This window comes from Maylandia zebra, linkage group LG15 (assembly GCF_041146795.1).
Source record: "Maylandia zebra isolate NMK-2024a linkage group LG15, Mzebra_GT3a, whole genome shotgun sequence".
NCBI classification, from domain to species: domain Eukaryota; kingdom Metazoa; phylum Chordata; class Actinopteri; order Cichliformes; family Cichlidae; genus Maylandia; species Maylandia zebra.
This window is the reverse complement of record NC_135181.1, coordinates 32,971,064-32,995,313: the sequence shown is the minus strand read 5'-3', so window position 1 is coordinate 32,995,313 and position 24,250 is coordinate 32,971,064. Positions and strand designations below refer to the sequence as shown.

The following is a 24,250-nucleotide window of genomic DNA, read 5'->3' as shown; positions in this document are numbered from 1 at the left end:
ATGAGTTAAAGTTGTTTTCCCATTCAAGTAAGACACAAATCTGCACTCCTTTAAAAAAACAACAACAAAAAACTATAAACAGAAAAAGCAGTATCATGGTCAGTGATCCCAAATGACAGAATACAATTATGCTAAACCATTTGGAGAAACCTATGCTACCATTAAAACACTAAATGGGAATGCGTTTGAAGAAAAAGAAGGAGATACTGCATTGTGAATGAGCCTCAGTTTCCTAATGAATGAGTGTCAGCATAACTGTTCCATGTGAACTCATTTGTTTTTCTGCCACATAACTAAAAGAACAGTATATGGTTCGGGTTGTTTACATACACTCATCATGGGCATGAATATCAGGATCATTTGGGGGCTTTGACCCTGGTTGGATTTGAGAAAATCCAAAATAAATTCAAACTTGTGCACCCAATTCTTGCTGTTTAAAGTAATACGCGTTGTATGGTTATTCCGCCCTGAAAAACCCCCCAGTTAAAAGAAATCACAAAACAAAAAGCCCAGGATTACCATGACATTCATGTCCATGAGGACTGTATCTAAACTGTAGCTCCATGGTGCAAATGGTTTGTCTGAACACAGCTAAGGTTTGAACGAGTCAACAAAATGACTCATTGTAATTAAGTTTTTCCTATATTAAAATAGAAAATTCAGGGGCACTGGAACCTTACCATTATCACGTCTGTTTATCTGAGATTTCCAGCCTGAGCATCTTAGTTATTGTTTTGGTATCTCTGTGTGGAGAAGGTCTAAAGGTTGAATATTCTTGAGTTCAAGGGCTGAAATCCTGAGAAAACTGCCTGAAGTAAACTAGCTCAGAGACAATAACAACAGGCTGAAGGTGAGAAGAGTTGGGCCTTTGCATCTAGTAATATATTCCAAGGAGATCTGTAAAGTGCTCTGCTGCCAGTTGTCCCACATAATGGTTTCCATGGTGATAGGTCCTCAGAGCTAGGCCTGCAGTACAGAAATGAACTGACAGAACAATGACCCCAACTTTCACCACGTTACAGACTATTTTTCAGAGGGCTCGTTTTCCATTCTGTGTCAGAAGGTAAGTAAACTTTACTTTACAGAAAATAAATTCTGCTTTTTTTCCATCTCTGTTGTTCCCATTATTTCCATGGTCAAAGCACAAACACATGCTAAAGCTTCCAGAGCCATCCTCTCAGCCTATAGTCTTGACAACACAGTTGGAATTTGGGATTTGTATGCATCAATAGTTTAGAAGAAAACAACATTCTTTCCCCAACTCTGAAGAACCATTTCCCTTCAGAGAGTCAATTTCCATTTTAGATAACTGGGAATTTTACAATGTTGATTTGACGCAGTGCCTTATCTTCCCTATAGTGCAATATAAACTTATTATGAACAAATTTCATCAGTGAACTTTGATAAAGATATTTGTTCACATAGCTGAGCAATCTACAGCAGAAAGAGGAAAAAGCAAATGAAATAATCACACTGAAGAGAAAAGCTCCATAGCTGGTGGCCTATCAGCATGAACATGCGCTGATGTTGGGGTTAGTGTCATGCCTTCTTTGTTTATATTTTCTATGAACAGAATTGACAGTGTGGGTTGACATCACAGACACAGGGGTGCACTATAAAATACGAAAAACCTTTTTCGTATTTTCGTAAATTTTTAAAGTTCTCTACTGTTCTCTGCTGCACTTGTTACTGTGACGTACCATAAATTTTGGGACTAAACCATTCTAGAGACATGAGTGGGTACATACCTAACTATGTAATCATCTACCACATACCATTATAATTTTCAAATCTAAATAAGTGTTTATGCAGTTTATTAGGTATAAATGTATTACACCTTCTTAAATGTTAGGTTTTGCTATTAAAAAACAACAACTAATTATTCAGCTATGAAATTAATCATTAATTGCAGCTTATGCCTCAGAGTCATATTAATGATTCAACAATTATTGACAGCCCACCAAGTTTCTAAATGCTCCACTTGTAACTTGCTCGGGTTTTCAAAGGCAAAAAAACCCCAACAAAAAAAACACACAAAAAACACCATATGACAACTTAAGGATACGACAGTCAGCAATTGAATTTAAATAAAAATCTTGCTCAGGACTCCTTAAAGTTGCACTGTGAGTTTGCTCATTAACTCTCCTCTTGAGTGACCTTTGTTGCTCAAGGTGGGCTGGAATGAATTGCAGCCGTGTTTCTGACATCCTTCCAAAGACAGACTGTGCTGATTTATATCCAGTGAGAGCAATGCAGATTTTTATTAACCCACCGAATGTCTTCTAAACACTTTAAATCCATCCACATCAGATAATACCTACTAAGTAAAAAGCCACGGCCTCTTCCTGTTAAGGTAATAGTGCACAGGAAGGAAGTTAATCTATAAATGTACTGTCCCAGCTACCAAACATTAAGTCAACCTGATAGAAGCATCCAGTGACAATTCAACTTCAAAATTACCTTAGATGCAATATTGCTGCATAATAGGTACGCCTGTTCTTTTGACTTGTTTAAAACACCGGAGCAACAGTAGCACCTCTGCAAGCTCTGAGACACAGTGGTGCTTTAAATTCTTATCCCCGATACCCCTTTTTTAAAGCTGAGGCTGTTAGGAAATGGGAATCCCATTTGTGTTGTAGGTTTCTGATCAAAAACAAAGGAACTTTAGGAACTAGCTGCTAATGCTTTGCTAGAACACTATTACTCAGATCACATGCTCTGAGGTACAGAGCACCCAAGAACGTGGTGCTTCAGTTTTGGTGACTGTTCCTTTGCACGAATTGTAGAAAAGGAAATAATTTTTTTTGATCTCCTGCTGAACAAAGAAATTAACACAGCGAAACAGAAGATCTCGGCTCGACCTCTAAACTGAGGATGATTGATAGTCATGTTATAATTCGTACCAAGCTTCTTGCTTCTTGTAGCCGATTGCAGTCTATAATATTGTGCATGATGTCCTTTGAGAGCTGTGCTTGATTGATTGATTGTAATCTGTGCGTCCATGGCTAAATTGTGGGAATGGAATTCTAGCTGGGTTGTAGAGATCAAATATTATTTCACTTCATGATATGCAAATTAATGTATACCTTTTATGTAATGTGCTTTTTTTCTGGATTTCTGTTTTCATATTCTGTCTCTCCTCTTTAACATAAAAATTAAAGAGTGCTTATTTCTGTGTAAGTGAGCAAAAAAAGGGGATCAATGATTATTTCCCCCACTGTATATGTGCGCATTGCAGTACAGTTTTTTAATCCAGCTCACTACCCTGTCAAAATATGGTAACTTCTAGCTCCAACAGACCAACAAGGTGTTTCCAAAAACATAACACTATGGTTTCACTATGCAGGTTCCAGAAACAAATGGGTGACATGGATGTGTTTATCTTTTATATAAACCCTACATACTTTTTTTCATGCAAAAAATGATCAGGAAAATTGACAAAGGGAAATGATAAGCAATTTGAACTATACGCATAATCAGTAATGACATTAGCACCAAATCCAGACCTTCCTGTAGTGCAGTGAACACAATGACATCTGATACAGGGGCTATTCTAGCTGTGCGAAGACAGCATGAGAAGAACAAGTGCAAAGAGCATTCGGCACATGGTAAAAGCAATCCAGTCTGATCATGCAGATTAAAAGGTCAAACTCTGCCTCAAACTTGCCTCTTTTCACTGTGTTTTTGTTGCCAGTAGTGGGTTTGCCTACTAAAATGTCCTGTCTTGTCCAAAGTGTGACAGTGGTCCTGGGATAAGCTGGCAGACTCAACACCCCTCCCCCCGCTGGCAGGGCCAGCTGTGTATTAAAATAAATCTGTGCACTTGTCCCACCCCAACACACTCGCTAGACATTACCTTATACAAAGCTAGCTCCAGCATATTCTGCTGTCTGGTGGCCTGTGATCAGATTTTAGCTTCTCCTGCTGCCCCTGGCTTCAACTCTCCAAAGCCCCCCTCCATGTTCAGCCCCACCTCTTGTGTGTTTCTGTGTACACGATCTCACATGACTCAACAAAAGCCCAACCTTGGAGCAGGGCTGTCCAGAGCATTTTTCCTAAGAGGGGAGGAGAAGACTTAGTTTGTGGAAGAGACCTGGAGTGCTGCCCTCAACTTGTCAGGCCTGATGGATTTTGGCTAAAAATAAAAGAAAGAAAGGGGCCCTCGAGATGAATGAACTCAGTAGTGCAGCACTGTTAACCAAGAAGCCACATCATGCAACATCTCCAGGTCCGTGGTGCTTAAAAAACAAGGAACGTTTGCATGGTGGCGAGAGCGCTGGATGTCACAAACAAAACAAACACAACAGCCCAAGAAGCATAGCTAATACAAGATGAACCAAGTCAGTGGGAATTCCTGAGCTCCCCTCTGTTACCCCATCCCACGCACATTCCCCTGCCACATTCTTAACAGCAGAAAAATCAGAGCAAAAAGGAGAAGATAGAAGGATCATAACTGAAACCAAAGCAGGCAAGCCTGCAGGCTTTTAACTCAGGGAGAAGCCCTGATCACTTACTACTACTACTTTTTTTTTTTTATCAACCCTTTAACAACATTTTTCAGTTTTTATTTGTCTCAGTGCTTTGCCTGTACAGCAATGCAATGTCACCATTTACAGAACAGCTATTCACAAATGCTGCCAGTGTGCTGTAGACTGTTTTTATCAAGAGAAAACATTAAAAAATAGAGTATTAAGAGTTGGATACAACAAGGAGTTCCTGTTTGCTCTGTAGTGGGTTTACAATTAACAACCATCATTATATTAGATCTGACAAGCCTTAATTAGAGGACAAACAAGCAGATAATCTCAGTTCTGACTGGATTTCTTAGCTAATTATATGCCAATCTTTAACCTTCCTTCCTCCTCCTTCTTGAAAGAGTAGTTATAAAACAGCTAAATGATCTGCAAATGGTTTATTTCAAGAGTTTTAGTCAGGATTCAGAATTTATCACCATTCAGAAACAGCACTAGAGAAGGTTACGGATGATTTTCTTAGGGTCTCTGACAGTGAACCCTATGAGAGATGATATTTCTCCCATATTAGCTTCTCTTCATTGGCTCTCTTTTAAATTCAGAGCTGAATTTAAAGTTACCAATACAATAGGCCTAGACTGCCACCAATAATGCACTCAGCATTACACATGAGTGAGTTGGTAACTTTTGAAGCATTTATAAATGAATTAAACTGACACATTATATGGGTTGCTCTTCAGTATTTCTTCTATTTGCTATATGTATGGCCGTGTGTAAAGCTTGTACAAGGACTGTATTGTGTTCCAGACAGACATCTGGATCCTATCAAAGACCACAAATGCAGATGCAGTGAAAGCAGTAAGTACCAACATAGGCAGATCGGGCTAATGAGTTAGTGACAGAACATTTTCAACCCGTGCAACAGATCACATCTCTCCCTCACACACACACTAACAGAGGTTCTACCTTACCTAGCCTGCCATGCTATCCCTCCCAACTCAACAAAGGAACAAAATGGCAAGAAGGGATACATGATACAGCAGGGTTAAAAATAGCCTGCTGACGGAAATAGAGCTGTATTTCATGACCCCTGCATAGTGCTCTTGGTTTACACTTTGGCTACGTTCACACTGCAGGTCTTAATGCTCAATTCCGATTTTTTGATCAAATCCGATTTTTTTGTCTGCTCGTTCACACTACAAATAAAATGTGACAGCAAACGTGCTCTAGTGTGAACCCTCAAAGCGGCCCGCATGCGCAACAGAAGACGTCACATACAACGCGCTCTGTTTAGACCCAGACCAAACAGTATTGTTTGACTGACGGCCCTTAATATAAAGACTTGTTTCAGACTTTACGTTTCCCAATTTTGCTTTAAGTTATAAAATTATTTTGTTATTTACATATGGCATAATAATGATCCTTATTGCTGTTTTAGAGAGGGGCGGTGCTTCAAAGGATAGTTGCAGATTTCTGTCAGAATCTGCAGATTATACAGTACAAATAAAATGTTCATGTTTCTCCAACGTTGTCTTCCCAACAGTTACGCTGGGTGGCCAGGAAGCGTTCACGATGTCTTCTCGGGCGCTTCTCCGGCACTGATAATTGGGGTCTGTCTTGTGTCAGTGACGTAAAAGACGGATTTAATGCGACATGACCATTCAAACAGCAGTCGCTTTCTAAAGCGTCAGATATGTATTGGATTCAGTACCACACACGAAAGTGACCTGGGTCGGATTTGAAAATATCGGATCGGGTCAAAAAAGTTGGATTTGATCCGCTTTCGCCTGCAGTGTGAACGTAGCCTTTAGTATTTTAGTATTTATTTATTTATTGTCATTGTCAAGAACAATGAAATTGCGTTTGGGGCTTCCATACAACCCAAAAAAAAAGAAGAAAATAATAAATACCCCTTAAAACCCAAGTGTACATATTTAACCCAGTGTGACTCCAATGCAATAACTGTAGTGAAGTGTCCTAAGATTTTTTTGAAACGGTTTTGCTGTTCTTATTGTTTTTTGCACCACTAGCAGAATCAAACGTTTTCACGCAGGTCAAAGCCAAGAATGCTCTGTTTTGAGGACTCAGAGCCTTATGGTATGTGAAGAATAAATGATCTGCCTGAGAAAACTGAGAACTCTACTTTCTGTTTTGAATTCCACTGCACAGCCATACTACTAAAAAAAAAGAAACAATTACATCTTCACAGAAATATCCATGAGCGGAGCAGACAATTTTCCCAGCTGTGCTTTGATACACATCACTAAAGCTCAGTAAGAAAAGGAGGGAACTCAGGAGAAAGAATGCCCAAATATCAATTGTTTTCTTGTACAATGTTACCAGTCATCTTAATTCAAAATATCTGAATGTGGTCTCTGCTCCAGGTCAGGGTATGGATGAAAAATGGTCCATGAAGAGGGAGATTAAACGGCGTTTTGCTTTTGATTCAAAAGTTGCACTACTGTTTTCTTTATAATAGTTTTTGCACAGAAAAAGTTGCCTTTTGTTAATTTCACCATTTAATAGGCACCATTTCTTTGTAACTGCTAAAGAGCAGCATGTATTCATACAAACTTGATTGATTCAAAGACATTCCAGGGGTATAATGGGAACAATTTCTCCCACTTGGTGTCATAAGTGCATGCTACATGCCTCAGAGTGTTAGGAACAATAGCCTCTTTCACTCGTAGTGCCAGGCTGGGGATGGGGAGGTGCATCACTGGAAGCAGACAGGGCTGTACAGTTGAGTGCAGATACTTCAGAGGGGCCTCACACAAACCCAGGCAGCAAGTTGTGGCACTTAAAGCCCAGACATGGGTCGTGTGTGAATTACATGCTGGGATTAGTCCTGCTTTCTAAAACACATGCATGACAAAACTTTGTATCTGGATTAGAACTGGCTATGGCAGCTAAAATATCAATTGTTATGACATGCTTTCCTGTATTAAGGATGAACTGCATTTTAGCTTTAGTGCATGGATTTTCCAAATAGTGTTGGAAGGGTCTCTGGTTGGGGTAACACGGTCAGGTTTAGAGTTAGGGTTGGAACCGTGTTGCTGCAGTTGAGGAAAAAAGCACCATCCCAATTTTACATTAGGTTAAAACCCTGTGAAATAGCACTGATGTATCCTTGAAGCTGTTTCAGCTGTAGCTCATTTTATGACACTTGACCTTTGCAAAGATTGTGCAGTTCTGTTTGTATTAGTCTTCCTCCTTTTTGCGTGCTAGACATTTGGACCTACAGGGAAAATGGTGTCACACATTTAGGACTTTGGAACAAATCCAGCTGAAAGGAGCGCCTTTAGTTTTAATGTAGCGTAGTAGTAAATGCACAACTGCGCCTTGAACTGCTGTGACAAGTCAAAATGCCTGCTGTGAAACATCTGCTGAGTCAGAAGTGCATTGTAGAGGGGTAAGCTAATCTAATTGTGTTAGATCCAGATGTGACCTCGGCACTGTTTGTTACAGAGTAGCGTAAGGTTCAAAAGTATATATGGTACTTTTACAGTTGAGAATTGCTTTATAGTGCACGTCTCATTCAGCTAGTTACATAAAGTGCATTTATCCATGCCTAAGTGTTTTCTAATATTCACATAGAAACTCAAACTCTTATGGATGGATCTCGCAAGAGACTCGGGGTTCAGTATCTGACCCAAGAATATGATCGATCCACTGACCTTCCAATTGGTATATATCAGGCTACCGTGGGGAAAACACACTAACAAAACCACAATATACAGCCATCTTTTAAAAATCACTAACGATAACTTAAGCTGTCTGAAATAAAGTCACACACACACACAACAAAAGAAAAGAAAAAATCCTAAGAAAATATGTTTTTCACGTCTGTCAGTTATCTTTACTTTCTCTTTTCTGAATGCTAAGACTTCAGCCATTAGAGTACAGAATGACATTAGTAGAGGGTTAGGGTATAGCACTTTTCTATTCTTTTGAGCCACTCAGTTTTTACTAGTACTTTGCGTACCTCACATCCATGGCCAGTTTAGAATTACTGAATGACATGCATATCTTTGAACTGCAACCCAAGCTGGAGTTTGAACAAGGTTCAAACCTGGCGTGGCTTGTGTTTTTCTGCAAAGGACAGCACATATCTTGCAGGTAATAATGCCTCAGTGGCTGGAATTTGTAAAAAAAAAAAAAAGATTTATCCAGCATTGCCTCATTCACCCAGTCATACAGAGTGATGGCTGTGAACTACCACCCAATTTGGCGGTATGTCGATATAGGACGTAGTTTGGGGTTAGGTATGTTGCGCTATAGAAACATAAGGAAGCAGTACTAAGGATACAGAGTACACTTATTTTAGCTAGATTTTCATCGTCAAATGATTTACAGCAGGAGGTCCAGGCCAGGGAAGCATGTCACTGCTGCCAAAAGTAAAAGTATTCTCAGGGTGTGAAACAGATGCCAGAGCTCCACGTGGTCTGGGCTGAGCCCTCTGACAGTCTGTACTATTACTATAGCAGCTTTAATGCCACCATTTACACTAACCAATGACACTCAAAGAACACATTTGCATTTGCTTGAAGATTGTGAAGACAAACTGGCATAATTGTTCCGTCTTTATGTTCATACGCAAAGCACGTGAGAGCTGCAACATGTCACTTCAGAGTTACCGTTTCCCTTCTAACAAGCATGTATTGAGAGGGAAATTGGACATAAATCAAATTTGCGAGAACAAGGTTAAAGTAGAGGTTTCTTTGACTTATTTTATAACCGGAGTGATCATAACGATCGTTGAAAGACCGACTCCAGCACAGGAGAAAAAGTTGGATTAATTATCACTGAATATTAAATCTTCTACAGCTGCTACTCTACCACCTGCAAAGGAAGTCAGAGAAGGAAGCTGCATTTCCTTTGCAATAGTTTGTTATAAATGGAAATATGAACATTGTAAAGAATTTATTAGTTTTGAACCGTGTGGTTTTCTTGTTTGAGAACGTCAAGGCAGTTCGTAAGCCTTTCTGAATGGTCTGATTTAAAGCAAGGTTTTCGGTTTTTGAGTCCAAAAACTCTGTGTTCAAGGGCTAGACGTATGTTTTTGTTGTGTTTCTTTTTGCTTTTGAGACTCTAAATGATCTATTGAATATAAAAAAGGTAGGAAGTAAACATAAACAACTACAAAACAGCTCCGCCTGAAGTTTTGTTTTTGTGTGTATCACTATGACAAATGTTTGCCTCGGCTTCAGCAGCTTAACCACAACAGGAAAAAACAGCCTTCCTGCCAGCAGAAAATCATGTTTTGACATATAAAACCAAAAGGTGAGCGTGTATGGTAACAGTTCTACTTACAAAATTGTCCTTCATCTTCTTTGGCTGATTAGTGATCATTTATCCACGAGCAGCAGACGGACACATCTACATCACTATCAGTTAGAAAGGTGCGAGGTCAGAGAGATGATTGGCAGGTTGGTGGAGCGTGGGGAGGGCGTCCCTGCAGCATGAAGACAGACCCTCCTATCATCCACAATTACTCATTTTTTCTTTCTACGCAAACATGTGCACCATTGTCACGTCACACACACTTCGGATACAAAGATTACAGAAACAGAGACTATTCACAAAATGTTGGACACAATGGCACATTTACAAGAAAGCTTTTTTTAGAATGTTGCAAAAAAAAACTGTTTTAATACGAGAAAATTCAAGAGAAGTCAAGAAATCTGTTAATTAAGCACAAGTTTAGTTTTTCAGGATTTATAATAATAAACAAAATTTATTGCAAAAATCAAAGTAAAAGAAAGCGTACTCTTACAAATTAAACCACAAACAGGAAAACTTTAGATGATCAACAAATGAACTTTTGATTTTTCCTTTCATTACTATTTGGGCAAAGCGCTTAACCCTATAATCCCCTTTGTATCATATTTGATACATGAATTTCTGAGACCTCTATCTCATCAGCGTGATAAATACTTGCCATAATTCCAAAAATGTTATGGACAAAACTTTTTTTTTTTGTCTAAAATTAACATTGTTGTTAACAAAAAGTTGCTAAAACATCCAATGTATCAAAAGCGATACAAAAAACATATAATAAATATATAACAAAAATATATCATACACAACATGATATAGCAAAAATTTTGTGGATTTTGTTATAAGGGTTAACAAAATCTAAGTTCCCCAAAATCTGAATTTTCTGGCTATTTTTTGATGGGTTGGGTCTCACAGGGCAAAGTACACAAACAAATCATATATTACTTTTTTTTTTTGCCTGACTGATGTAAAACCTCGGTTATGTAAACTACATGAAATCCCTATTTTACTAATGCTGAGAAAATAATAGCAGCTCACAGATTTTTTTTTTTTTTTAAAGTAAGCAGTTTCCTCAAATATTTAATAATTAATTAAAGTATATGGATTTTCAGCCTTTGGTTTGGCTATTTAATAATCACTCCAGGTTTTATGTTTGTTCTGCTCTTGCCGTGCTTTCATTTGTGCCAGGAAAAAAAACATCTTTAAGAAGAGTCTTTCAGCTCTTCATCATGCTGCGCAAATTCAGTAAAATTGCAAAATTTCACCCCTTTTGCCAACAGGTAGATAATAATCTGCATGACAAATACTGCAAAAATTGGTTCACCCCCATTTCCACAATACATGTTTTACAATGTTTAAAATTTAAAAAAAATCTTGATTCAGAATTTTCTGTTTTGCTTCACATCATTAAAACAGTACGTTTGTTTTTATACTGCAGTGGTTTTATGTCACCAGCACAGCAATTTTATATTGCATCCTTCATTATTTCATTATTTTATCTGGTTTTACTATTAAACACTTCATATTATATAATTTCATTTAACAAACACTAATTCCTATTGCTTTTTAATTTTAATAAAATAATACAACTGTACTGATAGTAAAACTACTCATTAGCTGCAATCACATATAATAGTTCTGAGATCTTCGAATAACGTGCCAAATCGAGCAAACCCTGGCCAACTGATGGGAAGAAGAGGATTTCTGACTCTTTGATAATGTCACATTACAAACTAACCAGAGTCACATTGCTGCCATCACACAGCTGCTAAAACCCACTGGCTGTGTTAAATGGTAATGTCCTGGCTGTAAGAGTTAAAGGCACCGTGCCTGTAAAATTTTTCACTTTCACGTTCACATCAATTGAGAAAACTTTTTTTCTTAGCATGGCCAAGTGTGTTTGTCACATAAATATGATAATGATTGTGCACAGAGCAGAGAACGAGAGATTAGCCAATTTGTTACTATAATCCATCTAAATTGCTAACTGCTTTACAGCCTTTCATTCAGCTGCTCTCACTATCCCACAGTTACTCTGTCCTCTACTTTTGTTTCTCAGACATCTTCTCTGCTTTTCATGGGAAAATCTATGTAACTTTAAAAACGTGCAGCACCGTCTCCATTAGGGCTCCCCTGAGTTTTGCCTCTCACTTAACCTCTGAAAAGCTGGAAAGAAACATCTGCAGAACTGAAAAGCCGCCAGGATGTCGTTTAATTTATATTATTATTCTCTAGTCATTGCGTAAAATAATGATATTCAATAAAGACAAAAGGACTGAACATCTGACCAGGATTAGTCAGGAGAAGACACAGGAGCACCAAAGAAAATATGTCAATATTAAATTAGACTAAAAATTTAAGTAACACACGAACACGCAGCATTTCACATAAATGTGTGCAGCTAGAAGATGGCACAAAGTGTTGACCAACTCAATTAAAAAAGTTTTTAAAAATCATCATTTACAGTAATTTAATAAAAATAGAAAGAGAACAGCATATACTGTTGATATGCTCAACAAATTAATGTTAAAAAATATATAAATTAAAAACTAAAAAATTTAAAAATCCTTATTAACAAACTCATACTGAACTCATATTTTCACCTGTCAGGAGTAAAAAGGAACCTTTGCGCTGCGCAGAAACAGTCATTTGATTCATATTGCTATATACATCGATATTACCTGTAAAAGGAATTACAGTGAATTTTTTTTACACCAAAAAGCCCTAGGCATGTAGACACTCACACGTATATCGCACACAATCAAGCTGGTATGGTTGCTTCAAAACTGCATGACTGCAAGAAACCAGTCAAGACAAATTTATGTGACGTCTGACCATCGAAATGAACTCTTTCCAGTAACAGAGGAACATATTCTTATTAAGAATAATATCCATTTTTTTAATCTGTGGGGAAGCATTTAATGTGTGTTGTGTTGTGTTGACATGCTGATGAACTGTGTTGATGATGATGATGATGACAAGATGATGTTGTGTTGTGACTCAACCGTGGAACAGCTCTGCCTGGCTGACCTTTTGCCATCTGTCCTTAATGACAGAGTCTGGCTGGTGGACTGCAGGCAGGAGCATGTGACTGCTGCAGGTATACAGCTGGTGCCTGCTTACTCACTGTAGACCATGGGGAGACACAAGTGGACAACCACTGACACCTGGACCGTGAACTCAAATCATACCCACTTCTGGTTTCCCTTGCTGGTTTACAATTAATTTGGGTCATTGATGCTGAGGCTTGGAGAACAGACTAACCAGAGCTTATACTCGTGTGGAAAAATTTTTTTTTGCCATTATTTAACTTTTCTGGATGTCGCATAGACTATTTTTTAGACTTTTTTTTTTTTAAACTTTTCAACAACGAGGAACGGCAGACTATCAGATGTCGACATCCGCTTACGTTGAGGTCATTTCCTCTAGTTACCCTGGATTATATTGTGTCACAAGTAGGGAGTGATAATGATTTTTGCATTGTTTTTTTTTTTATTACAAAATCAGAACAGTTAGTAAACAAAAGAAATTTTAGCATGTTTTCTTATTTTCTCAGACTCCACCAGGTTTGCTTTGCATGATTCATAGTTGTAAATCATCCTTTATCTTACACTGGGCTTTGGTGCAGCCCTGCAGTTCATCCCCAGTCTAAAACAAATTATTTTACCACCTCTGATATTAATGTAATTAACCTTTCAAGCCAAAGAAATTTGGGTTGAAACGTTCTTCAGACTAGCTTGTAGAGACTCATAAAGAGAAAGTCAGAACAGCAGGTGGGTGGGGCTGCTGTGCCTGAGATGATTCATTTTTGGGATGTCGGTGCTCTATGACATCACACGTGTTAAAAACTTGGTAAAGAATATTGAAAACTGAGTTTTTGACTTATTTACCATATTTTTAAACGTTGGCCCTTTTAAGATGAACAATCAGTATTATAACAGAATGTATATGACAATACACTAGGAAAGGAACAAGAAGAAAAACTATCCAGTTTAACCTAAATCAAACCTAACCTTACTAACATCATAAGTTTGTATGTGTTGTAGCCTGGCTGCCCTGTGAAATGAGCACATCTCTAAAATGAACCCATAACAAAAACATTTAATCTTTCTGGTTATCGGAAAAAGGTAAAAATCAACACATTTCGACTTGTAAAGCTACGAGTAACTCAAAGCTGTCAGACAAATACTATATTGTAAAAAAAAAGTGAGAGAAATATTAGTCTGCATAATACATAAAAATGAAAAACTACCTACATCTTCTACTTGTTGTTGTTATTACTGTAATTTCTAGCTCTCTTCCATGGTGTGTCTTTTGTCCTGTCTTCCTTCCCTTGACCCCAAACGGCTGCGGCAGATGGCTACCCTTTCCTGAACCTGGTTCTGTTCTGAGGGAATTTCCTGTTAAATGGGAATTCTTCCTTCTCACTCTCGCCAAGCACTTGCTCGTAGGGGGTCATCTGATTGTTGGTGCGTCTCTGGTGCTATAAATATAAATAAATAAACTGGAGTAAAAGAACTCAATTACTTTATTATTAGTGGAAGCAGCGTCCATAGGGTGAACATCACGTTTTCAGTTTCATCGTGTCAATTCTCAGGTTTCTCTCGCTGTATAATTTCATCTTTCTCTTTTTTCGCCTCCCTTTTATGATTAGAAAAAAAGTCAGCCATGACTGCCTGCTGTTAACTGGAAAAAAAAAGGCCAAGAGCAGCAAATTGTGCTGATCTTGTTGTAACCTCATGGTTTTTACAGTGCTGCGCAGGGGTTTGATGCAGGAAGTGGGCACATTACTGCACTTCCACGCCCACAGCAGCCCTATTCCCTCCCTCCATTACACCAACCCCCCTCCTAACCACCTGTGCTGGTCTCACAGGATGAACCCCCCTCACCCCTAAAGCCTTCTTTCCTCCGCAACACAAACTCCTTTACAGCTGCACGTCTTTGCCAAACCACATACTGAATGTGCTCTGTTGTTTTACACTCCACTGCTTCAACAACATCAGTGAAGATTTGGTTTACTGTAAACTGTCTCCAAGTGCAAGCGAGCACTCGTTAAAAGATTGGGCTCCTCCCAAACTCATCTTCTTCTAGAATTTTCTATACAGACGTCTGCTTCAAAGATACCCATGTTCATCAACAATATTTTTTGTACAAAAGAAATTCAGTGTACGGGGATTACCCATCATATTGGGATCATAATTTCGGGAAAGATATTTTTTGCTATATTTCTTTTGATATGTCAGTATTCTATTCTGTGAGTAGCTGAATAAAATAATTTTGGCAATATAGATTATCCAATTAACCTATCCCCACAAGCTGCATGTCTTTGGACGGTGGGAGGAAGCCAGAGTACCCGGAGGGAACCCACGCAAACACGGGGAGAACATGCAAACTCCACACAGAAAGACCCCGGCCTGATGGTGGAATTGAACTCAGGACCCTCTTGCTGTGCGGCAACAGTGCTAACCACCGTGCTGCCACCTCTTAAATTTACATTTTGATATAATTCAGTTCACTTTTATTCATACAGGACCAAATCACAAAAACAGTTGCGTTGAGTCGCTTTATATTGTAAGGTCAAGACCACTATAATAAAGTATTAGACTAATACACACAGAATCCTTAAACTATACATAATCATTTAACCATATATCCATTATATTGGCAGAAATCTTCAACGATATTTTCTGTGTTGTTACATCGTTGCATTTAGGTGAAATGACAGTTATTTTATATTGTGCTTTGTGCCAAATTAATATTATTCGTGAAGATATATATTAATTATTGAACTGAATTGAACTATATTGCCAACACGGGAATCATTTACATGCTTGAATATAGCCTAAGGTCCTATTGGTTGGTTTATCATCTAACAAATGGCTGTTAGATATGTTTTAATAACATATTAATGTTGCAGTCCTGAGTATTTATCAGGAACTAGTTTAATGTTACACCAATAACTGGGCAGAAGGAGGAAGGCAGTGTTGCAGCAGCACTGGCGAGCTTTTCAATGTGTAACCTGTGATGTCAGCATGTGGAATAAAAGGGTGCTACACAGAACTAAATGACCTCAGGCTTCAGAGAAAAAAGCACACAGCAGCGTTCTTCTTCTAACGCGGGAGCACGAATAACCAGCCAAAACCAACACGTCTCATTGAGACATCCTTATATTTCTAACCACAAATGTTTGTGGTCAACAGCCAATATCAAATTCAGGAGTGTAGAAGAACCTTTATAGCTGGAAAAAGAATGAGTTAACTCTCATTGTGCAGACTGATTCTTTTCTACTATACATAAAAGCAAAGCAAGGTCATTTTACTGGATTGATAAAATAAGTATAATTAATTATAATTAACTAGTTTTTTTCTGTTAGCCGCTATGTTAACTATTTAGCAGTTCAGCTCAATATCTTAATTTGGTGGAATATTTACTGATGATAAATTTCATAGTTTCAGGCTTAATTAAGTGAGCCTTTGTAAGATTTAAAGCTTTCCTTTCCCTGATATATTTATAACGAAGCTCCCATTTGACGTGTTTTCATTGTGTGAATCATTAATATCTGTTGAAAAAGTATATTTTTATGAATTTACAAGATATAATAATTAGTAAGAAATGTTAAGAAAAGTTTATTTGGTTGATTCTGTACTTATAGAGCCATTCTGGATCTTTACTCCACATTGTAAATAAATTATGGACCTTTTGTGGTTTAAAAAGGTAATTTTAAAGCTTATTGCCAAATCAAAAAACAAAATCCGTATGCTAATAAACATCAGGGGAACAAAACAGAAATTAGGTAAAATAGTTTTGTCAACCAGAAATATAGGCTGGGACAGCGAAAGTGTAATCATCAGATCTGCCATGAAGAACATCCTGATGAGTCAAAAGAAAACAGCAAAGACAACGTATATATATACTGAATATATACACTTCACATGTGACTCAGCAGCTCCAGAGAGCAACCAGAAGACTACTTCTGTGCTTCAGTGTTCCCCGGGAGGACTACGAGGGGGCCTAACCCCAGAGAAATTCTCTGTCTACGTTGCCTCATTTTCACCACAAAGTGCTCTAATGTGATATGGTATGCATAGCATTTCTATGGTGGCAGCAGGGGGATGGGCTCTGGGGACCACACAGACAACAGTCCTTACTAAGAATAACCCAAGCAATGCTGAGAAAATCCAGCATTCTTATATGGAGGAGCTGTTTAAGCTGGACGCATCCATATAGGCTCTGTTATCGTCACCGTGGTGAATATCCAGACGCTGCAAAAGCACTGGATGAGGCTCTCTAGCCGCCATTTTGCCAGTTGGCCCAGGGGAAGAAACACTGTAGCGCACATGTCATTCACATTTAGTGATGCTTGGAAAAAATAAAACAAAGACCACACACAAGTCAGTGGAATTGAAAAACAGCGTGCAAACGCTTCATCAAAGAGCTTGTTTAAATGTGGAGGCGTGTGTTTCACATGTGCATAAATGAGAATGCGTCAACTGTAACACATAGCTATTTTTATCAAACTATAGGCGCACTCGTAAGTGAAGTCTCTACATGAGAGCAACAAAATGAGACTTCTTTTCCACAAGAAAAGGAAAAAAGGAATATTATTTAATAAAATCTACAAAGAAAATTTGAGAATTGCCATTAAATATAAAAGGAAAAAGCTGAAAGAAACCTGCAACTAAAATGTCTGTTTCCCTCCCCCCAGAATTTGCTACACATCCTTGTGGTTTTGAATGGTTTTATGAAACTATTTGATATTTGAAACAACTGCTAAGTTATTTTAGGAATCAAGATGTGAATGAAGCTAAGTTTATGTAAGTGTTACGTCCCTCTGCAACCCGTATTCTCTTAAGGTTGCCTGGGCTTCACTGCTAATTAACCATATTTGGTAAGGTGTGGATAAAGGCAAGACTGAGGGTCACTCTACAGAGACACACACCAGTTTTGTCTTTTTGGGGTACCAGTTGTTTTAGCTAAGTTATGATGTCATTTAGAATAAAACTACACTTCTTAAAACTCTAATGTCAGTTTCTTGTTGCTTCTGAGCTGAGTCGTAATGTAAATGGGCGTCTGGGGCGTAACTGTAAATTTTGTCTCATATTCTCAATTTATGTTTAAACTTGTGACAGATAATGGAACACATGTACGTGAGAGAGCTGAAAAAGTCAAATTGTGACAAGAAAATAAGATTGAACAATTTCCAATTTACAGTTTTACAAAACTCTTTAACTGATCAATGGTGAAATCAGACTTTTAAGGAAAGGTTAATGGGTTTAAATCTAGGTTTTTTATTTATTTATTTTCTCAGATTGGTTTCTGAGATTTAAGATTTCCAGAATTAGGTTAACGTGAAAATTAAACTTTAAATATGATTATAATTTGAACTCATGCCACTTTAATCAGTTCTTACAAATGCAGATAACACATACAGTACTAGTTAAATGTCTGAAGACTCATTCATTGATATGAGTGCATGACTGTGTCCAAACTTCTGACTGGTACTGTTTAACGGATGAATTATAAATATACTTGGACTTCTCTGTTGGGAAATGTCTTTTAACAGAAATCAGAAAACTTTACTATATTACAACCATTTTACTACACTGAGGCTAAGTTTCCTCCCTTGTTCAGAGCACTTCAAGGTTTTCTCTAAAGCAGCTTTCAGCCTCGTTCTGATGAGTCAACTGTGCCAACAGTAACAGTGCTGCAATAATCTAATATAAACAGGTTACGCTAAATGATTTCTTTTTGTTTACTGAATGCTACTTTACATTCTTCTAAACACCAAACCTCCCTCCTTTCCCTTCACTGAATTGAGTTTTCATTCACAGCTCAGAAGGTGAAGTCCTCCACTCAGGGAAGAGGTCATCAAATAGGTGGGTCATTTACTCCATCGTTTCTAACAGGCACACAAAGGCACAAACACAAACCAAAACAATCAGAAAATTGACTGTGGTGGTTTAGTTTTGCTAGCTTCTTGGCAAGAGTCAAACACACACAGACAGGCCCTGACTCTGCAGCCGCAGACTGATGGCAGCTGGGGCTGGGTGTATAATGCAATCTGATTTCACACAAGTGATGAGAACACCAGTGCACATCACTACTGAGAAAAGTGGGAAAAGAGAAGAAGAATGAGCAGCCATGACATGACACGGGGAAAGAAGGGATCACAACAGGGAGAAAAGGAGAAGGAAACAATAGCTTTTGCTGTAATGTACAGAATCTGAGATTTCTCCAAGCAGTGCTTCTCCAGCTATGCCATCACTGGCAGATGCCCAATCACCTGCCTTTGAGAGTGCAATAGCAACATCTTTTTTTTTCCCTAGCCAAGGCAGTGACTTGGGATATTCAACTGAGCCGGTCAGGGGTACTCAGATACCCTTAGTGATGCAAAGAAGACTTTAAAGATGCAAAGAGAGGAGAGATGGGACCTGCTGCATACACTATCTGCTTTTTTCTTCACATAAATCAGAAATAATAGACCTTAAAAGGCTGCTGATATTGTGAATTTGATCACTTCATGTTGTCCTACTCCAGCTGAAATTTCATGAATCAATAACCCACCAGTACTTGGTTCATTTGGAACACAAGCACCTTCTCCAGTCATTTATTTCCAGTCATTTTTTAATTAGCTGAATAGCAGGATGATTACATGTGGCTCAGCAGAAACAATGAGGAGCTAGCCCTGGATGTTTTAGACTGTTTTAGTCTTCAGGATCCCTTCATGGTCACATGACAGGAACTTGTTGTTATTCGGAATTTTAGCTGTCGAAGACAATCCTGAGGGACTCGAGCAGATCCCCAGAACAGCACTGTTCACAATGAGATGTTCTGATATAATACCAGTGAGATGGTCCTATGTATTTTTAAACAGATTTCAGAAGGGCCTTCTTCATTTTTCATTTGGATGCACATAGAGATAAAAAAAAAAATAGAAAGTATTTAAAAGTCCAAAATAAATCTGGAAGCTTTAAGCAAAGCACAAAAATTCAAAAATCTAGCCATTTGGGGGTTATGGCAAACTAATTCAACTATTCAATTAAACATTTACAATGGTTTAACATCATGATACCAATGTCCTTCTGTTTGCTTTGTTTTTGTTATTATTTATTTCCTATTTCCTATTTAGTGCCATGGAAAGGAAGGGATCTTAATATAAAAATAAACTATTTACCCTTTGACATCTGAATATTCCTAATCCTAACCCCAAAGCACCTGCCATTGTAGTGAGCTGACTGTCCATAGGTAATATGCAGAGCTTTTACTAACCCACATCTATACACTGTGCTGTAGTTGTGCACTGTCAGTAGTGGGAAATACCTGAAACACAACTTTTCAGTCAGTCAGAAATCTACCTACATGTCATGTAGCATTATCAACATGAGGCTGCATGCTGTTGACTTTTTAAAGAGGCTGTACACAAGTGTGTCTCCTTTTTTGGGCTCAAACACAGAATTAGGTTTAGGTTTAGGTATCATCAGTGATGTCATTGTCCTCACAATGTTCTTTCAGCTCTTAATCACACTCTGAACAATTAAGAAGTACTGCATTGTGATGACATTAGCCCCATCTAACCACTATTTATTCTACAGACTCTTTTCAGTCCTTTTGGATTGAATACAAAATTTGATGGAAACAAGGATTACAATAAAACAAGTAACAATTGATCATAAATTACATCTCATCGCATTACAGAAAACATATTACTGAACATATGACTAGTTTGTACTTTTTGTTCCTATTACAGATGTATTATATCATATAATAGCAACCCTGAATAAACAGAAGAAGATGGGTGGATTTTATATATTACTTGCACATTAAAATAGGTAGAAACAAGGCTTGCGGTTACAAGCTACAGCCTGTGCACTGGTTTGACTTTCAAGCTGCAGGTTTTTGGGGTAATTAAGGAGGCAGAAGGGAGAGAGAAATTCAAAACGTGATGCAATAACTGTGCAACAATTCAATATTCCTGTTTTACTGTTGTCTGTGGGAATTACAGTGTGACAAGACAATTCTAATTTTGTGTAGTGATGCTGCCAAAATTAGAAGAGAGTTTAATAAAGAAACAAACAAGATATGGTAGTTTTTCATCGCAGTCATTATTGCTGGGTTTTGTAAGGCTGCAGATAATTGATAAGCATTATTGTAATCTTCCAGGTCTATTGTGACTGTACTACTGCTCTGATCTGTTACGGACACCTAGTGTAAGTATATTTGTATATATTACAAATAAATTGATGCTTATGCAGTGCAACTTATTAGCTGTGGTAAAACTCGTCTGGGCAGTTACTATGAATCATTACTTAAATGTAAGTTGTTTTTGGGACATAAAAACTACAAATATAGAATCACAAGCTGAATATAATAATAATAATAATAATAATAATAATAATAATAATAATAATAATAATAATAATAATAATGGCTTTAAAACTTTGCAAACACTGCCCCATCATAAGGTTTTAAAAAGCTATTTCACCATCTCTGCTGTTGTGAAATTTTCCTCTAGATTTCATTCAAGGATCTTGAATTCTTTGGTTCTTATAAAGTCTGTAGTTTTTTCTGAATGCACAGTCACTGGTTTACACATATCATTCCACATGGTAAGAACACGAGACTAAACGCTGGTCAGAGAACAGACCAGCTGGAACTGAAAATCTTCTTGCTGTTAATGATTGTTGAGTGATGTAATAAAGAGATTTCTCAGTGGTGATCTATTAAACTGATCGTGCTTACAATAAAATGTGACACGCAATTATGAAAGTATTATTTTTATGCGATTCGCGTGTCTTGTTTATACTAATGAGCAAAGAAACCAAAGCTTGACGTAAGCTGACAAAGTCACTATGAGGTTTACAGTATGGACTCCACCCCCTCTCCTCCTCACAGTACACAGAGGACTGCCATGCCTGGGAAAAGAAAGGCAGGGGGCTACTGTAGAGAACAAAGGGTTCCGTGCGTAAAACTGCGCATGAGTGCCACTGCCGTGCACGCGTCGCCAAAGCAGCGCGTTGTCTGTGAAAATGTGAGTTCACGTCAGCTGCCTTTACACCACCAGTGAGATCCTATTAGCTCCTATTACCTATGCACCTGCTCTCGGCACAGCTTAAACCCATCCCTGTGGCGGCTGCGTGGAGTCAAGGCGTTTCGGGCGTTTCAAAAGAATGCGCGACGCATCATGACAAAGGTTCTTGATCATGATGATGGAGGATCCATCCATGATGCTGCGATCGTTCCGCCGTTTGCTTTGCATCAGCACTATCAGACAAAGAGGATGGTATGCTTCCTCGAAATGCTGCATCACCGCATTTATAGCAGCATCACTCCGCTCCCTTATGATTCCAGGCTCCTCCGCTGCCGAGGCAAACACATGGCCATCAAACAATAGTCATGACGAAACAAACACTATTAAGAAAAAGCCCTGCCTGCCTGCACACACGCGTCTCTTTAACGACAGAGGGAAACAATGCAAACGCGAGTGCCTGCAGCCACCGATATGAAGCCAACTAATCTTACTGTAAACACAAACGAAGCACATTCTCATAAATCTTTTAAAGGTCGTAATGCATGGCAGCACGTGAGACTACACTGTTTATATATATATTATCCACGATCACAATTTTTTTTAAGAGTCACCTTAAAAATGCCCCTTTTTATCGACTGAGGTGCATCTCAGCACATTACTGACTCAAGATTGAATAAGACGCGATTGCAGCATCTCCTCACATGACAATGCAGCTCCGCGCACAAGGGTGCAGTTTGATTTAAAAATGCCTATTTTATATTCTCGAATATGATGGCAGACTAAGAAATATATATGTGTAATAATGAAATATGGGTTTAACGTCAAACGAGGGATTGACTGTTATAATGTGGATTAATGATAAGGTGTGCTTATTTCAGTTCAGTTTATTTTATTTATATAGCGCCAAATCACAACGCCCAATGGGCTTTATATTTTAAGGTAAAGACCCTACAGTAATACAATGATTTCACACAGAGTGAAATAAACTGGAATAGCGGTAGTAACAGTTCTAATGAGCTCCACATGAACTAGATGCACACGTATTGAACGAGGAAGGTGTTTAATGACTCTGCATGTGGCAGCTCATCCTGACGGATCACCACCGACTACTTTACCATATTGGATAAAAAAACAAAAACAAAAAAACAACAGTACAGAGGAGCACACAGAGAGCGGTGACTCAAAGCATAACAGGATGCGGTACAGAGTTGTGTTTCACTCCTGAACCCGCGTTCACACCCCATCACATTACAGGCTTCAATATTCGTACCACGCGCCAGGCTTTCAAGATTCATGCGTGCGGTTCTGCTTTTTTCCCCTATAAAGTCGATTTTTTTATGCATCTCAGCAGGGGGCTCTGTTGGTAGTAGCCCACTACCACTGCGTCACTTATGCAAGTTTGCGTCTCGGTTATGAGAGCATCAACAATAGACCGAGATTGAAAGCTAACAAAAAGAACAGCTAGAGAGCGAGAAAAGGATAGAGAGAGAGCGAGCGGGAGAGAGAGAGAGAGAGAGAGTGGTCAGAGAGGAAAAAGACGTGCACGCCAGCTCACCTTTTCCGTCCTATTCTGCTCGTACTCCAGCCCTTTTGTCCGTTTCCCACAAGTTCTTTCACATGATGACTCGGTTTGCCGTTTCCTCAAACCCTCCTGATTGCAGATGGATGACTTCTCTCGCTGCCGCAACTCGGTTCTTTGTCACTTACAAGAATGTTTATTTAAAACACACACACAGACAGACACACACGCTACAGTGTCTGTGATTTTACGATTTGTTGTGTACGTGTGCGCGCGCGCGTGTGTGCGTGTTGATCCTGCACGGCGTGCCGCTCCTTCTCTGCTGTTTGTTACACTCGACTGGAACGCCTACTCTCAGTCGCTACATTGTTGACATTCGCCCGCTGACGTCACTCATCCTCTCATTCACAACATCGTTAGTGCGACGCGGCGTTGCGTTGAAGCCGGCGGGAAGCGGGTGCGTAGTCCTTCGAAAGTGCGCAACGGAGCTTGGAGAATCGCACAATTCTGACTTTCTAGCTCAAATCCCTCCCCCTCGGCTTTCTGGACTCCCTCCCTCCCTCCCTTGCACACCATGCTTTCTCCTGGTCCTCCCTCCCCCCTCTCGTGAATGCAGCGGGAAAATTACGATTAATGATGACACAAGGCATTTTTTTCGCATGTGAGAACAATTAAAGGGGATGTTTAGCTGACTTATTTTCCGATCGCATTAAAAGCCTGATAAGGGAACACTGAAACCTATCTATTTTCTTTTCAAGTGTGGGAACTATTTTCTTTAATGTTTTTATTATTCACACGCTCCTCTACCATTTCTATTTATTAATGTGTTTTACTGAACTCATTACCTGACACACATTTGCAAAAAGAATAATTAATAGTTTCAGCTCCCAACTTCCACGTAATTAACAACACAAACGCCAGTGTATCAGAAAATATACTTAAAAGTACCCA

At 38.6% G+C, this 24,250-nt stretch overlaps 1 protein-coding gene across 2 annotated transcripts in view; it reads right to left on the bottom strand.

The window, feature by feature from the left end:
- The window catches only part of bach2b (BACH transcriptional regulator 2b), a 105,547-nt gene extending 81,899 nt beyond the window's left edge, over positions 1 to 23,648 (bottom strand). The window contains exons 1-2 of one of the 2 annotated variants that reach the window (XM_004564708.5): positions 23,336 to 23,648; positions 9,786 to 9,927 (exon numbers count right to left, since the gene is read on the bottom strand). In XM_004564708.5, coding sequence (XP_004564765.1) covers positions 9,786 to 9,824 — 39 coding nt within the window. In that variant the 5' untranslated portion in view covers positions 9,825 to 9,927; positions 23,336 to 23,648. The remainder of the gene's footprint in view (positions 1 to 9,785; positions 9,928 to 23,335) is intronic. The other variant, XM_004564709.5, reaches the window with a different exon arrangement.
- Positions 23,649 to 24,250: the final 602 nt, after the last annotated feature.